General features: G+C 41.3%; 2 protein-coding genes across 2 annotated transcripts in view; both read right to left on the bottom strand.

The window, feature by feature from the left end:
• Nucleotides 1-4,175: 4,175 nt before the first annotated feature.
• LOC121536544 (cytochrome c oxidase assembly factor 5) lies at nt 4,176-5,382 on the bottom strand. Its single transcript, XM_041843910.1, has 3 exons — nt 5,161-5,382; nt 4,757-4,840; nt 4,176-4,653 (listed from the first exon to the last, which is right to left on the bottom strand). The coding sequence occupies exons 1-3, from the start codon at nt 5,260-5,262 to the stop codon at nt 4,612-4,614; spliced, it is 228 nt and encodes a 75-aa protein (XP_041699844.1). The 5' UTR covers nt 5,263-5,382; the 3' UTR covers nt 4,176-4,611.
• Nucleotides 5,383-8,129: 2,747 nt separating this feature from the next.
• mgat4a (alpha-1,3-mannosyl-glycoprotein 4-beta-N-acetylglucosaminyltransferase A) overlaps nt 8,130-14,491 on the bottom strand; it is a 92,403-nt gene continuing 86,041 nt past the window's right edge. The window contains exons 13-16 of the mRNA XM_045206720.1: nt 11,759-11,837; nt 11,117-11,177; nt 9,553-9,665; nt 8,130-9,431 (exon numbers count right to left, since the gene is read on the bottom strand). Coding sequence (XP_045062655.1) covers nt 9,405-9,431; nt 9,553-9,665; nt 11,117-11,177; nt 11,759-11,837 — 280 coding nt within the window. The 3' untranslated portion in view covers nt 8,130-9,404. The remainder of the gene's footprint in view (nt 9,432-9,552; nt 9,666-11,116; nt 11,178-11,758; nt 11,838-14,491) is intronic.

The following is a 14,491-nucleotide window of genomic DNA, read 5'->3' as shown; positions in this document are numbered from 1 at the left end:
CTGGCAACCATACAGTAAATTGAGAAAGTCAATAACGAAACTAAACAAAAAGAAGAAACTATACTATAGCACAAAGATACATGATATAAAGAATGATAGTAAAAAGCTCTGCATTACTCTAAATGAAATTCTAGGCAAAAAAGCAAACTCAGCTCCATCTTTCATTGAGGCAGATGGCTTGTTCATAACAAAACCCTTTGATATTGCTAACCACTTTAACAACTTTTTTGTTCACAAGATTAGCAAACTTAGGTAAGATATGCAAACAACAAATTCTGAGCCTTCATATTCATGCATAATAGACCAAATAATGAAAGACAAGCACTGTAGTTTTAAGTTCCACAAAGTGGGTGTGAAAGAGGTGAAAAAATGTTTGCTATCAATAAATAAGGACAAACCACCTGGTACCGACAACCTGGATGGTAAATTGCTGAGGTTGGTAGCGGAATAGATTGTGACTCCTGTTTGTCACATCTTCAATTTAAGCCTAGAAGACGGTGTGTGCCCTCAGACATGGAGGGAGGCAAAGGTCATTCAGCTACACAAGAATAGCAGAGCACCCTTTAATGGTTCAAACTGCCGACCAATCAACCTGTTACAAGTGCTTAGCAAACTTTTTGAAAAAATGTGTGTTTGATCAAATTCAAAGTTATTTTACAGAAAACAAATTAACAGATTTTCAGCATGCTTATAGGGAAGGGCACTCAACATGCTCGGCACTGACACAAATTACTGATGATTGGCTGAAAGAAATTGATAGAAGATAGTGGGAGCTGTTTTGTTAGACTTCAGTGCAGCTTTTGATGTCTTTGATCATAACCTATTGCTAAAAAAAGCGTAGGTGTTATGGATTTGCATCCTCTGCCTTATTATGGATTGAGAGTTACCTATCTAATAGAACACAGAGGGTTTTCGTTAATGGAAGCCTCTCTCATGCAAATTCAGTTGAGTGTGGTGTACCGCAGGGCAGCCGGCTAGGGACATTATTGTTTCCTGTTTTTCCACTGACCTTAAATAAAGCCTGTGTGTCTATGTCCGCTGACGACTCAACAGTATACACGTCGGCTGCAACAGTAAAATAAATAAATGAGACACTTAACATAGAGCTCCAGTCAGCTTTAGAATGGGTAACTAGCAATAGGCTGGTGCTAAATATCTAAAAAACTAAAAGCATCATTTTTGGGACAAATCACTACCTCAACGCTAAACCTCGTTTAGATCTATTATTGAATAATGTGGCTATTGAGCAAGTTGAGGAGACTAAACTGCTGGGTGTAACCCAAGATAGTGTTTGGACCCCAGGAAGAGTAGCTGCTGCCTTGGCAGCTGCTAATGGGGATTCCTAATAAATTTGAATACAAATAGCAAGCTTTCATGGTCAAAACATATAGACTCAATGGTTGCTAAAATGGGAAGAGGTCTATCCATGATAGGACGTTGCTCTGCCTTCTTGACATCTCAGTCGACCAGACAGGTCCTACAGGCCCTAGTTTTGTCGCACCTGGACTACTGCCCAGCTGTGTGGTCATGTGCGGCAAAGAAGGACATAGGTAAATTGCAGTTGGTCCAGAACAAAGCAGCACGTATCAAACTTAGATGTCCATGGAGGGAAAGTGTAAGTAACATGCATGTCAGTCTCTCCTGGCTCAAAGTTGAGGAGAGATTGACTGCATCACTGTTGGTCTTTGTGCGAGGTATTGATGTGTTGAACATACCGAACTGTCTGTTCAAGTAGTTGGCACACAGTTCCTATACTCATCAGTTCGGACACTCATCGGTACAACACAAGACATGCAACCAGAGGTCTATTCACAGTCCCCAGGTCCAGAACAGAGGCTGGAAAACACACAATATTAAATAGAGCTATGAATACACGGAACTCTCTGCCACCCCAGGTAACTTCAGCTAGCAATAAAACCAGATTAAAAAAACACCTTACTGCACAAAGGGGACTGTGAAGAGACACAGCCATTTTATATATACAGTGGGGGGAAAAAGTATTTAGTCAGCACCAATTGTGCAAATTCTCCCACTTAAAAAGATCAGAGAGGCCTGTAATTTTCATCATAGGTACACGTCAACTATGACAGACAAATTGAGAGAAAAAATCCAGAAAATCACATTGTAGGATTTTTAATGAATTTATTTGCAAATTATGGTGGAAAATAAGTATTTGGTCACCTACAAACAAGCAAGATTTCTAGCTCTCACAGACCTGTAACTTCTTCTTTAAGAGGCTCCTCTGTCCTCCACTCGTTACCTGTATTAATGGCACCTGTTTGAACTTGTTATCAGTATAAAAGACACCTGTCCACAACCTCAAACAGTCACACTCCAAACTCCACTATGGCCAAGACCAAAGAGCTGTCAAAGGACACCAGAAACAAAATTGTAGACCTGCACCAGGCTGGGAAGACTGAATCTGCAATAGGTAAGCAGCTTGGTTTGAATAAATCAACTGTGGGAGCAATTATTAGGAAATGGAAGACATACAAGATAATCTGATAATCTCCCTCGATCTGGGGCTCCACGCAAGATCTCACCCCGTGGGGTCAAAATGATCACAAGAACGGTGAGCAAAAATCCCAGAACCACACAGGGGGACCTAGTGAATGACCTGCAGAGAGCTGGGACCAAAGTAACAAAGCCTACCATCAGTAACACACCATGCCGCCAGGGACTCAAATCCTGCAGTGCCAGACGTGTCCCCCTGCTTAAGCCAGTACATGTCCAGGCCCGTCTGAAGTTTGCTAGAGTGTATTTGGATGATCCAGAAGAGGATTGGGAGAATGTCATATGGTCAGATGAAACCAAAATAGAACTTTTTGGTAAAAACTCAACTCGTCGTGTTTGGAGGACAAAGAATGCTGAGTTGCATCCAAAGAACACCATACCTACTGTGAAGCATGGGGGTGGAAACATCATGCTTTGGGGCTGTTTTTCTGCAAAGGGACCAGGACGACTGATCCGTGTAAAGGAAAGAATGAATGGGGCCATGTATCGTGAGATTTTGAGTGAAAACCTTTTGAGTGAAAACCTTTGAGTGAAAGGCTGGGTCTTTCAGCATGACAATGATCCCAAACACACCGCCCGGGCAACGAAGGAGTGGCTTCGTAAGAAGCATTTCAAGGTCCTGGAGTGGCCTAGCCAGTCTCCAGATCTCAACCCCATAGAAAATCTTTGGAGGGAGTTGAAAGTCCGTGTTGCCCAGCGACAACCCCAAAACATCACTGCTCTAGAGGAGATCTGCATGGAGGAATGGGCCAAAATACCAGCAACAGTGTGTGAAAACCTTGTGAAGACTTACAGAAAACGTTTGACCTGTGTCATTGCCAACAAAGGGTATATAACAAAGTATTGAGAAACTTTTGTTATTGACCAAATACTTATTTTCCACCATAATTTGCAAATAAATTCATTAAAAATCCTACAGTATGATTTTCTGGATTTTTTTTTCTCATTTTGTCTGTCATAGTTGACGTGTTCCTATGATGAAAATTACAGGCCTCTCATCTTTTTAAGTGGGAGAACTTGCACAATTGGTGGCTGACTAAATACTTTTTTTCCCCACTGTATTGTAATTTGCACTGTACTATGTATTAGACCTAGATATTGTGTGTATGTACTGATATGTAGGCTATGTGTGAAGTTTTACATTGATGTATGTCAGTCCTTGACTAATAATGTTCTTTACTTTGTATTATGTCATGTTTCATGTGGACCCCAGGAAGAGTAGCTGATGCTTTTGCAGCTAGTGGGGATCCTAATAAATACCAATACCAATACTTAACCCTAAATGCTCCTGTAAGTCGCTCTGGATAAGAGCGTCTGCTAAATGACTACATAAAATAAAAAAAATGGTGTACATAGAAATCTGAAAGACCGTTTTACCTCCATTCATGAAGGAGTTTAAATACATTTCATATAATTTCTTACGTAATTCTTGTAATATTTGTATGTCCCCATTTCTATTAATCCTGCTGTTCACTCAGGTCTGTAGGAATGATACCGTGATGTATTTTTACTGTATTGTCAGCTCGCTGTCAACAATCGTGCCTCGTCACACAGATAAAACTGGAATAAAATAAATATATTGTAATTAAAACTCATACCAGCAGTCGCGTGCATTGAACACTCCATTATGACACACTAAAAGCACATTCGCAAACACTTAATCTGTTCAATGATATATTTATTACACGCGGTTGTTCAAAACAGATGCCCAATTTAGCAGTCTGTCAATCATCAGAGAAGCCAAGCGGAGAGCTGACAGTCCTGCTTTAGAGTTCCTAGAAGTTCGCTCATTTCAGAACATGGAAGCAGAAGTGCAGCCCAGCATATTTCTTCCACACACTTACAAGTGTCTTTAGTTTGAATTGTGGTAGGCCTATTCACAGACTCAATCATGTCAGGAGGAAAAAAAGTCCAACAAACATACCTACTTGAAGACCATATATTTTCTCTACAGAACCACCTCAATCAAGTGCTCAAGTGAAATTAGCATAATAAAATACAACCCCCCATATGGACCCCTTTAAGTTAGTTTAGCTACTATTCACAATTAATAATTTCAGTGCTGTGAGTGTTCCAGATATTTTCAACTTTGGTCCATCAGTAGCCTTTCCTTCCCCTGAATCTGGACCGGTTATCTAGCTGTAGAAATAGAGAAAGATCAGAAACAAGTCAGTTCCATACATAAGGATTTGACAAGTGTTGAATGAACGTCATTGACGTCAGTGATGACCGATGAGCTCACCATGGATCTCTTACACTCAAAGAAAGAGGTCTGCAGTGCTTTACAGTGGCCCTCCTTCAGACACTGGCTGGGCATCTTCCCCTCCTGCAGGAATGGACAACATGGAGTTAGTCAAACACTTTCTACCAAGACTGGTGTCTTTATATGTTATTGATCATTCTCACCGTTTACGTTGGCCACACAACACATGCATCAATACCTATACCCCATGATCAGGTGCAGAAAGCTGTGCACTTTACTTTGTAATGAAAGTGTGGCTCAACCAACCAACCAGCATTTACAATTGAAGGTAGGCCTACGCTTTGAAATAAGGGATGTTATAAAAGTAAAACTGTAAAGCATAATATTAGCTAGCAAACCATAACCTCAGATGAAAGGGGAAATAATATTTGCCATAACGTTACCTTTACAACGCAGTCATGTTGAAGGAGACATGCCTTGAAGTCCTCCCTGATTCCTGAGCATGCCCTGCCATCCTCCTCTTTGTCCTCATAGTATTTAGGCATTGTGCTGCACTTACATTGAAGACAATTACGCAATAAATGTAGATTTAAATAATATATTTAACTACAGTATGTTACATGAACGTTGTTATGCAAGTCACCATCTTTGATTCGCAAAGTATCCTGGGAATGGAGATGTTGAACTATATGCATGCTGGGAGTGTTTGTAGTTTTTGTTCGTTTCAGCGAAATTAGGAGATTTTAACATGTACTTTTCAAGTCTACCGCAAGGTGCCGCTCAAAGCTTATACATTTTAGTCATTTAGCAGACGCTCTTATCCAGAGCGATTTACAGGAGCAATTAGGGTTTAGTGCCTTGCTTAAGGGCACATCAACAGATTTTTCACCTAGTCATTACATTTACATTTTAGTCATTTAGCAGACGCTCTTATCCAGAGCGACTTACAGTTAGTGATTACATTTTTATTTTATTTTTTTATACTGGCCCCCCGTGGGAATCGAACCCACAACCCTGGCGTTGCAAACGCCATGCTCTATCAACTGAGCTATATCCCTGCCGGCCATTCCCTCCCCTATCCTGGACGACGCTGGGCCAATTGTGCGCCGCACATGAGTCTCCCGGTCGCGGCCGGCTGCGACAGAGCCTGGAATCGAACCAGGATCTCTAGTGGCACAGTTAGCACTGCGATGCAGTGCCTTAGACCACTGCGCCACTCAGGAGTCGGCTCGGGGATTAGAACCATCAGAACATCAGAAGGAGCACAATGGCAAGGAGGATTCCAAAGATACTGTAGCAACTCCAACATGTTGATGCCATCTCTTGATTTATTTTGAACCTAACTGGTTGGCTGGTTGGTTCTATATGAATGTGTGGCTCATTCTCCCGTCAGACAGTGACTGTGAATTATGTGAAATAATGAAACCAAGGCAGAAAACAGAGATGGGCATGAATTGTATCAACCAATTTGATTTATTTCAACGATGTCCATGTAAATCCATGTCAAAATCATCAGAGGCAGATATACTAATGTACGTGATGAAGGCACATGACATGACATGACCTGATGGGGAGAACAGTGAAGGTTGGAAGCAGGCAGGAGTGAGCCTGGCTGGGTCTTAATAGTCTTGCTGTCTCTTATCCTCCATCTACCTCTAGGGTCTAGGCAAGCGACCCAATAATAGGCTTCCTCCATATTGCTTTTCTATACAATCTTCTTAGATAAGCATGGATGAAGGGCACAAGACAAGGATGGAAGTAACCCCTTTTAAACTAGTGAGACACCAAGTTTGTGTTCCCCTCTGCTCAAGCCGTACTCCACCTGAAGAAGGGGTTTATTCAGGAGGTTGCACATCCTTCGCTAGAGCGCTGCAGATAGAAATGTAATGTATAGATCTGTCACGATTCCCATTTCTACACAGAGAATCATATTGGATCTACAGTAAACATTTCTATCTGAAGGTTCTATAACGTTGCAGGTGTAAGCGAGAGGGTCTGGTGTGACCAGGAGGCTCAGCGGAGGGGCCAGCTCCATTCAAAAGGTTGTGGGTTGACCAATCACACAATAAATAAAGGACATTTACAAACAAGCAAACCTGGTACAAAGTGGCCCGCTTTCGAAAGTGTTACCCAAATCGACCCCTAGTCTTTATCCTACCTAGGATATTTTTTTTCAAGATTGGGTAGGCACCAGCTTGCCCTCTGATAGTGTAGCTGAGATTTGTTCCTTACAGTTGTCCAACCCTGCTAGATCAACATTAAGTGCTGTGAGGTAGGGGGTGTGTGCACGTCTTTGACATTTAAAATAGCACCCCCAATTAAAACGATCACAATCTTCTCTCATGTGGATGGAATTTCGATAGAAAAACCAAATCCTTCATAAAGTCTCTTACTGTATAAACAACATTTCTCATGAGAAAACAAAACCATTTTGACCTTTCCTGAAACTATGCATCAAAGAGTATGTAGGATGCTTAGAAAATGCAAATGGCTTTTCTGTATAGCTACAATCAGAGTAGATAAGAGGCCACCCCCGGGGGAGCGTGGCTGTCAGCGTCACAGGAGGTTGGTGGCACCTTCATTTGGGAGGACAGGCTCGTGTTAACGGCTGGAACGGAATTAGTGGAATGGTATCAAACATGGTTTCTATGTGTTTGATGCCATTCCATTTGCTCCATTCCAGACATTATTATGAGCTGTCCTCCCCTCAGCAGCCTCCACTGGTCTGCATGCCAGCAGTCTCCGATTGATTGATTGGACAGAATCAGGCATCACATGGGGTAGAACTCACTGATGATGTCAGAAGTGTAAAATGACATGACCAACGGAGATTGTAAATGAAAGCATAGCAAAAAAAAGAATGGAACATTCAAAACTGTAAGCTGAAAACTCAGTGCAACGTTATAAATAGCATTTGATTGTCTGTTTACACAGATTTATTCCCAATTTACAGAAAATGTAATGTAGTGAAGTCATCAAAATAAAATGCAATGAACTGAATGAATCCTCCATTGCTGACAGTAAACATCAGTCACACTGTACAATGGTTGGCGAGTTATGGAGGAAACGCTACCCGTCATCTGTAAATCCTGTATCACGTATTCAAAGCCTTTCAAAAGAGTATGTAGGGAAGAGGGAAGGGGGTGAATGAAGGGAAGTTCTGCTCCGGACTTTAAGGCACATCTCTGGCTTAAGGACTGTTCTGATATCAGCTCTTCTTCTTCATTTGAACTTTGACTGTCTGAGAAATGTTATACAAAAACTGACTCTGGACCAGCAGTTAAGAGTCAACCTCTATCTGAACCAACCAGCAGACAAGACAACATGGAATACCAAGCAGCTCTGTGAAAACAATGTTTCCGTTTCGGAACAAAAAGAACACATGCACGGGCACATATCAACTACCGTAGCATAAACTCTAAACAGATGTTTTATTTATTTTTAACCTCTTGTACAAATTAAATATTTATTTAAAATAAATTAAGTCACCTTCATACATCATCATTGTCGTAGTAATAATAATAATAATATTATCAATATAGCAATACATCCCTTCAGGTGAGCAAAGTCAAGGCCAAAGTCTGATTGGTTTACCACTTAAAGGACACTAGAGCTCTGTCAGCCTGACTTCCTGTCAAACAGGAAGTAGAGAGATAGATATGGTTTCCTTCAGTCACAAAGATTCTTCATGGAATAAAATGAAACCACAGGAGGTTGGTGGCACCTTAATTGGGGAGGACGGGCTCGTGGTAATGGCTGGAGCTGAATTAGTGGAATGGTATCAATGACATCAAACACAGATCTTAGGTAGGTTTCAGGTGTTTGGCCCAGAATGGTTTGGGTTGGGACTTGAGCAAGGTAAGCTGATCCTAGATCTGCGCCTATGGATGACTTCTACCCAGGGCATAGTTTGGCAGACCTGTCACTTTAAAGATGGGGAACCACATTTAGTTTTCCACTTTGTTTGCCATCGTCATTGTAATCCCCTTCAAAAGAATAAAGTAATAAAGGCAATTATCCTCACCCTAAGAAAGACTAACAACTTGTCTATTTATTACCTGCTGTTTAGCTAAAACACACAACTCTGTGGAAAAGAACAAAAAGCAACAGGTTCTTGAGGCTGATGGAGCCATTCTTCAGTCACCAGCAGGGGGCTCCACTATGGCTCCAGTGACAGTGCAATACCCCAGTGGAACAGACCAGAGAGGCGGAGACAGAGAGCACATGGAGCAGTGAGCAGCATCTACAACACCAGTGTCCTGGTGACATCAGCCTCTCAGATCAGGTGAGGTGTGTCCCAAATCTCCAATCACTGTGTGCCTCTCCTAGTCACAAGCCATCTGTGTAACACACAGTTACCTCGACAGTCATATCTGGGAACGGATTTCTTCAGGACACACCCAATTCCTTCTGATATTTTAATATCTGTCTCTTTTTTGTAAAGTAGTATTCACGTTCACGCAAAAAGAGAGCAAGAGAGTGAGGAAAGGATAGACAGAAAGAGAGAGAGAGCGATCAGAGTGACAGAGCCCTTAGACAGAAACCCTGAGAGGAGCGGCTCTGGTCAACTCTGATGATGTCACTGCTGGTTGCTAGGCGGCAGAAGGCTCCTGGGCAGTCAGTTTTAGGTGCGTCTGCGAGCACCCCGGGGCCGGGGGCCAGGATTGATGTGGCCCCCTGCCTCATGTCAGCCTGCTGTCCTCTTTATGTGGATCTACAGAGAGACACAGAGGAATACACAGCTCTCCTTATACAGGATAACATTCCACTGGGTAGAACAATAGATACATTATATAAAATATTAAAGGACAGATGATGGCGTATGATTGGCTGACCTCGCTGAGGATGGCCCAGACAGCCGAGTCTTTGACGACAGAGAGACGCAGCGCCACCACCGGGTTGAAGGCGGCGTCTACAACCCCCTCCGCCACACCCTTCGCAAACTGACCTAGAGAGAGAGACAGAGAGAGAGAGACAGAGAGAGAGAGACAGAGACAGAGACAGAGACAGAGACAGAGACAGAGACAGAGACAGAGACAGAGAGAGAGAGAGAGAGAGAGAGAGAGAGAGAGAGAGAGAGAGAGAGAGAGAGAGAGAGAGAGAGACAGAGAGAGAGAGAGACAGAGAGAGAGAGCGAGAGAGACAGAGACAGAGAGAGAGAGAGAGAGAGAGAGAGAGACAGAGAGAGAGAGAGACAGAGGAGAGAGAGAGAGAGACAGAGACAGAGACAGAGAGAGAGAGAGAGAGACAGAGAGAGAGAGAGAGACAGAGAGAGCGAGACAGAGAGAGCGAGACAGAGAGCGAGAGACAGAGGGAGAGAGAGAGAGAGAGACAGAGAGAGAGAGAGACAGAGAGAGAGAGAGACAGAGAGAGCGAGACAGAGAGAGAGAGAGAGACAGAGAGAGAGAGAGAGAGAGAGAGAGAGAGAGAGAGAGAGAGAGAGAGAGAGAGAGAGAGAGAGAGAGAGAGAGAGAGAGAGAGAGAGAGAGAGAGAGACAGAGAGAGAGAGAGAGACAGAGAGAGCGAGACAGAGAGAGCGAGACAGAGAGAGCGAGACAGAGAGCGAGAGACAGAGGGAGAGAGAGAGAGAGAGACAGAGAGAGAGAGACAGAGAGAGAGAGAGACAGAGAGAGCGAGACAGAGAGAGAGAGAGACAGAGAGAGAGAGAGAGAGAGAGAGAGAGAGAGAGAGAGAGAGAGAGAGAGAGAGAGAGAGAGAGAGAGCGAGACAGAGAGAGAGCGAGACAGAGAGAGAGAGAGACAGAGAGAGAGAGAGACAGAGAGAGAGAGAGACAGAGAGAGAGAGAGAGATAGACAGAGAGAGAGAGAGAGAGAGAGAGAGACAGAGAGAGAGAGAGACAGAGAGAGAGACAGTTGTTATTTATTTATTATTATTTACTACCATTTTTTATTATTATTTGTTATTCTTTATTATTTTATTACAATGTATATTGTATACATTGTTGCTTTGGCAATATTGACGCAATGTTTTTCATGCCAATAAAGCAGCTTGAATTGAATTGAATTGAGAGACAGAGAGAGAGAGAGAGTGAGAGAGAGAGAGAGAGAGAGAGAGAGAGAGAGAGAGAGAGAGAGAGAGAGAGAGAGAGAGAGAGAGAGAGAGAGAGAGAGAGAGAGAGAGAGAGAGAGAGAGAGAGAGAGAGAGAGAGAGAGAGAGAGAGAGAGAGAGAGAGAGAGAGAGAGAGAGAGAGAGAGAGAGAGAGAGAGAGAGAGAGAGAGAGAGAGAGAGAGAGAGAGCGGCTGTGATTGAGGACCTTTGACAGGCAGTTTGTACATTGTGTATCAGTCTGTGGCAGGAACAATGAGAGTGGGTAATCTGATCAGGCTGTGTGTGTGTTCTAAGTAAACGGGATATGAGGGTTGGTCCAGGTACACTCACCAATTCTGTAGAAGCGGTCATCAGTTCGCTTGTACTTCTCTTTGGACTTTGGTCCAGTTTCCTTCAGAAACAGACACGTTGTAGTTATATTGGTAATCTTATGCATACACTAGGTAGATAGACAGCCTTGTTAACACTAACATACATTATAATGCACACTACAGGAGGTTGGTGGGACCTTAATTGGCGAGGACGTGCTCGTGGTAATGGCTGGAGTGGAATCAGTGGAATTATAGAAAACACATCCAACATGGTTTCTATGTGTTTGATGCCATTCCATTTGCTTCGTTCCAGCCATTTTTATGAGCCATCCTCCCCTCAGCAGCCTCCACTGATTCACACAGTGCTTATCTCCCGCCTCCGGTAGTGATATTGATTGGCGCAGGCTGTGCTCATGATCCTGTCAATAACCAATCAATAACTGACAGACACATTTTTAGTGATGATGGATCAATAAACCAATCAGAAACAAGTGCCTTGACTCTATTGACGCATCATTGCACACTGTGTCGTCCGAATGTTGTCTTTGCGTTGTCTGAATGTTGTCTTTGCGTTGTCTGAATGTTGTCTTTGCGTTGTCTGAATGTTGTCTTTGCATTGTCTGAATGTTGTCTTTGCATTGTCTGAATGTTGTCGTCTTACCGAGAAGGGCAGTATATCTACAGTGGTGTTCTCTATCCTGTCCCCAGGGTGTTCCTGGTTCCCACTGCGGAACAGGAACCTGCCAATCACACAACACCATTAATGCATTCACGTCCCATGTCACACTCATGAATATGCAAACTCACACCTTGTGCTGTGCTTTCTGTAACGACACATCTGACATGTCTAAACCAAGCCTGTGGTAGCAGTGGTGCTCACACTCTCACACACACACACACAACCCTTCACACAGCCATCCACAGCTGATAATGAAATGTCACACATCAGTACATTGGTACCCCGGCTGGCAAATTTGTGCAAATCAAGCCCAGACACAAACACGAGAGATCACTGGCTGTGAAAGACCGAAACACTACACAAGAAACAGAAACTCTACACAAGAAACAGAAACACTACACATGAAACAGAAACACTACAAATGAAACAGAAACACTACACATGAAACAGAAACACTACACATGAAACAGAAACACTACAAATTAAACAGAAACACTACACATGAAACAGAAACACTAAAAATTAAACAGAAACACTACACATGAAACAGAAACACTACAAATTAAACAGAAACACTACACATGAAACAGAAACACTACAAATTAAACAGAAACACTACACATGAAACAGAAACACTACAAATTAAACAGAAACACTACACATGAAACAGAAACACTACACATGAAACAGAAACACTACAAATGAAACAGAAACACTACACATGAAACAGAAACACTACACATGAAACAGAAACACTACACATGAAACAGAAACACTACAAATGAAACAGAAACACTACACATGAAACAGAAACACTACACATGAAACAGAAACACTACACATGAAACAGAAACACTACACATTAAACCAGAAACACTACAAATTAAACAAACACTACACATGAAACACAAACACTACACATGAAACAGAAACACTACACATGAAACAGAAACACTACAAATTAAACAGAAACACTACACATGAAACAGAAACACTACAAATTAAACAGAAACACTACACATGAAACAGAAACATTACAAATTAAACAGAAACACTACAAATTAAACAGAAACACTACACATGAAACAGAAACACTACAAATTAAACAGAAACACTACACATGAAACAGAAACACTACAAATTAAACAGAAACACTACACATGAAACAGAAACACTACAAATTAAACAGAAACACTACACATGAAACAGAAACATTACAAATTAAACAGAAACACTACAAATTAAACAGAAACACTACACATGAAACAGAAACACTACAAATGAAACAGAAACACTACACATGAAACAGAAACACTACAAATGAAACAGAAACACTACACATGAAACAGAAACACTACACATGAAACAGAAACACTACAAATGAAACAGAAACACTACACATGAAACAGAAACACTACACATGAAACAGAAACACTACACATGAAACAGAAACACTACAAATGAAAAAGAAACACTACACATGAAACAGAAACACTACACTTGAAACAGAAACACTACACTTGAAACAGAAACACTACAAATGAAACAGAAACACTACACATGAAACAGAAACACTACACATGAAACAGAAACACTACACATGAAACAGAAACACTACACATTAAACCAGAAACACTACAAATTAAACAAACACTACACATGAAACAGAAACACTACACATGAAACAGAAACACTACACATGAAACAGAAACACTACAAATGAAACAGAAACACTACACATGAAACAGAAACACTACACATGAAACAGAAACACTACACATGAAACAGAAACACTACAAATGAAAAAGAAACACTACACATGAAACAGAAACACTACACTTGAAACAGAAACACTACACTTGAAACAGAAACACTACAAATGAAACAGAAACACTACAAATGAAACAGAAACACTACACATGAAACAGAAACACTACACATGAAACAGAAACACTACACATGAAACAGAAACACTACACATTAAACCAGAAACACTACAAATTAAACAAACACTACACATGAAACAGAAACACTACACATGAAACAGAAACACTACACTTGAAACAGAAACACTACACTTGAAACAGAAACACTACAAATGAAACAGAAACACTACAAATGAAACAGAAACACTACACATGAAACAGAAACACTACACATGAAACAGAAACACTACAAATTAAACAGAAACACTACACATGAAACAGAAACACTACACATGAAAAAGAAACACTACACATGAAACAGAAACACTACAAATGAAACAGAAACGCTACACATGAAACAGAAACACTACACATGAAACAGAAACACTACAAATGAAACAGAAACACTACAAATGAAACAGAAACACTACAAATGAAACAGAAACACTACACATGAAACAGAAACACTACACATGAAACAGAAACACTACACATGAAACAGAAACACTACACATGAAACAGAAACACTACACATGAAACAGAAACACTACAAATGAAACAGAAACACTACACATGAAACAGAAACACTACACATCAAACAGAAACACTACACATCAAACAGAAACACTACACATGAAACAGAAACACTACACATGAAACAGAAAAACTACACATTAAAACAGAAACACTACAAGTTAAACAAACACTACACATGAAACAGAAACACTACACATGAAACAGTAACACTACACATGAAACAGAAACACTACAAATTAAACAGAAACACTAC

Source organism: Coregonus clupeaformis, chromosome 23 (assembly GCF_020615455.1).
Source record: "Coregonus clupeaformis isolate EN_2021a chromosome 23, ASM2061545v1, whole genome shotgun sequence".
NCBI lineage: Eukaryota > Metazoa > Chordata > Actinopteri > Salmoniformes > Salmonidae > Coregonus > Coregonus clupeaformis.
The sequence above is the reverse complement of the archived record's forward strand: the minus strand, read 5'-3'. Positions and strand labels throughout refer to the sequence as shown.

Bases quoted from the DNA above. Each gene is read 5' to 3' on its own strand.
- LOC121536544 (XM_041843910.1), bottom strand. From the start codon at position 5,262: ATGCCTAAATACTATGAGGACAAAGAGGAGGATGGCAGGGCATGCTCA. The intron at 4,841-5,160 runs GTAACGTTATGG...CCATTCCTGCAG, and splicing joins AACATGACTGCGTTGTAAAG to GAGGGGAAGATGCCCAGCCA. The intron at 4,654-4,756 runs GTGAGCTCATCG...CTATTTCTACAG, and splicing joins TTGAGTGTAAGAGATCCATG to CTAGATAACCGGTCCAGATT.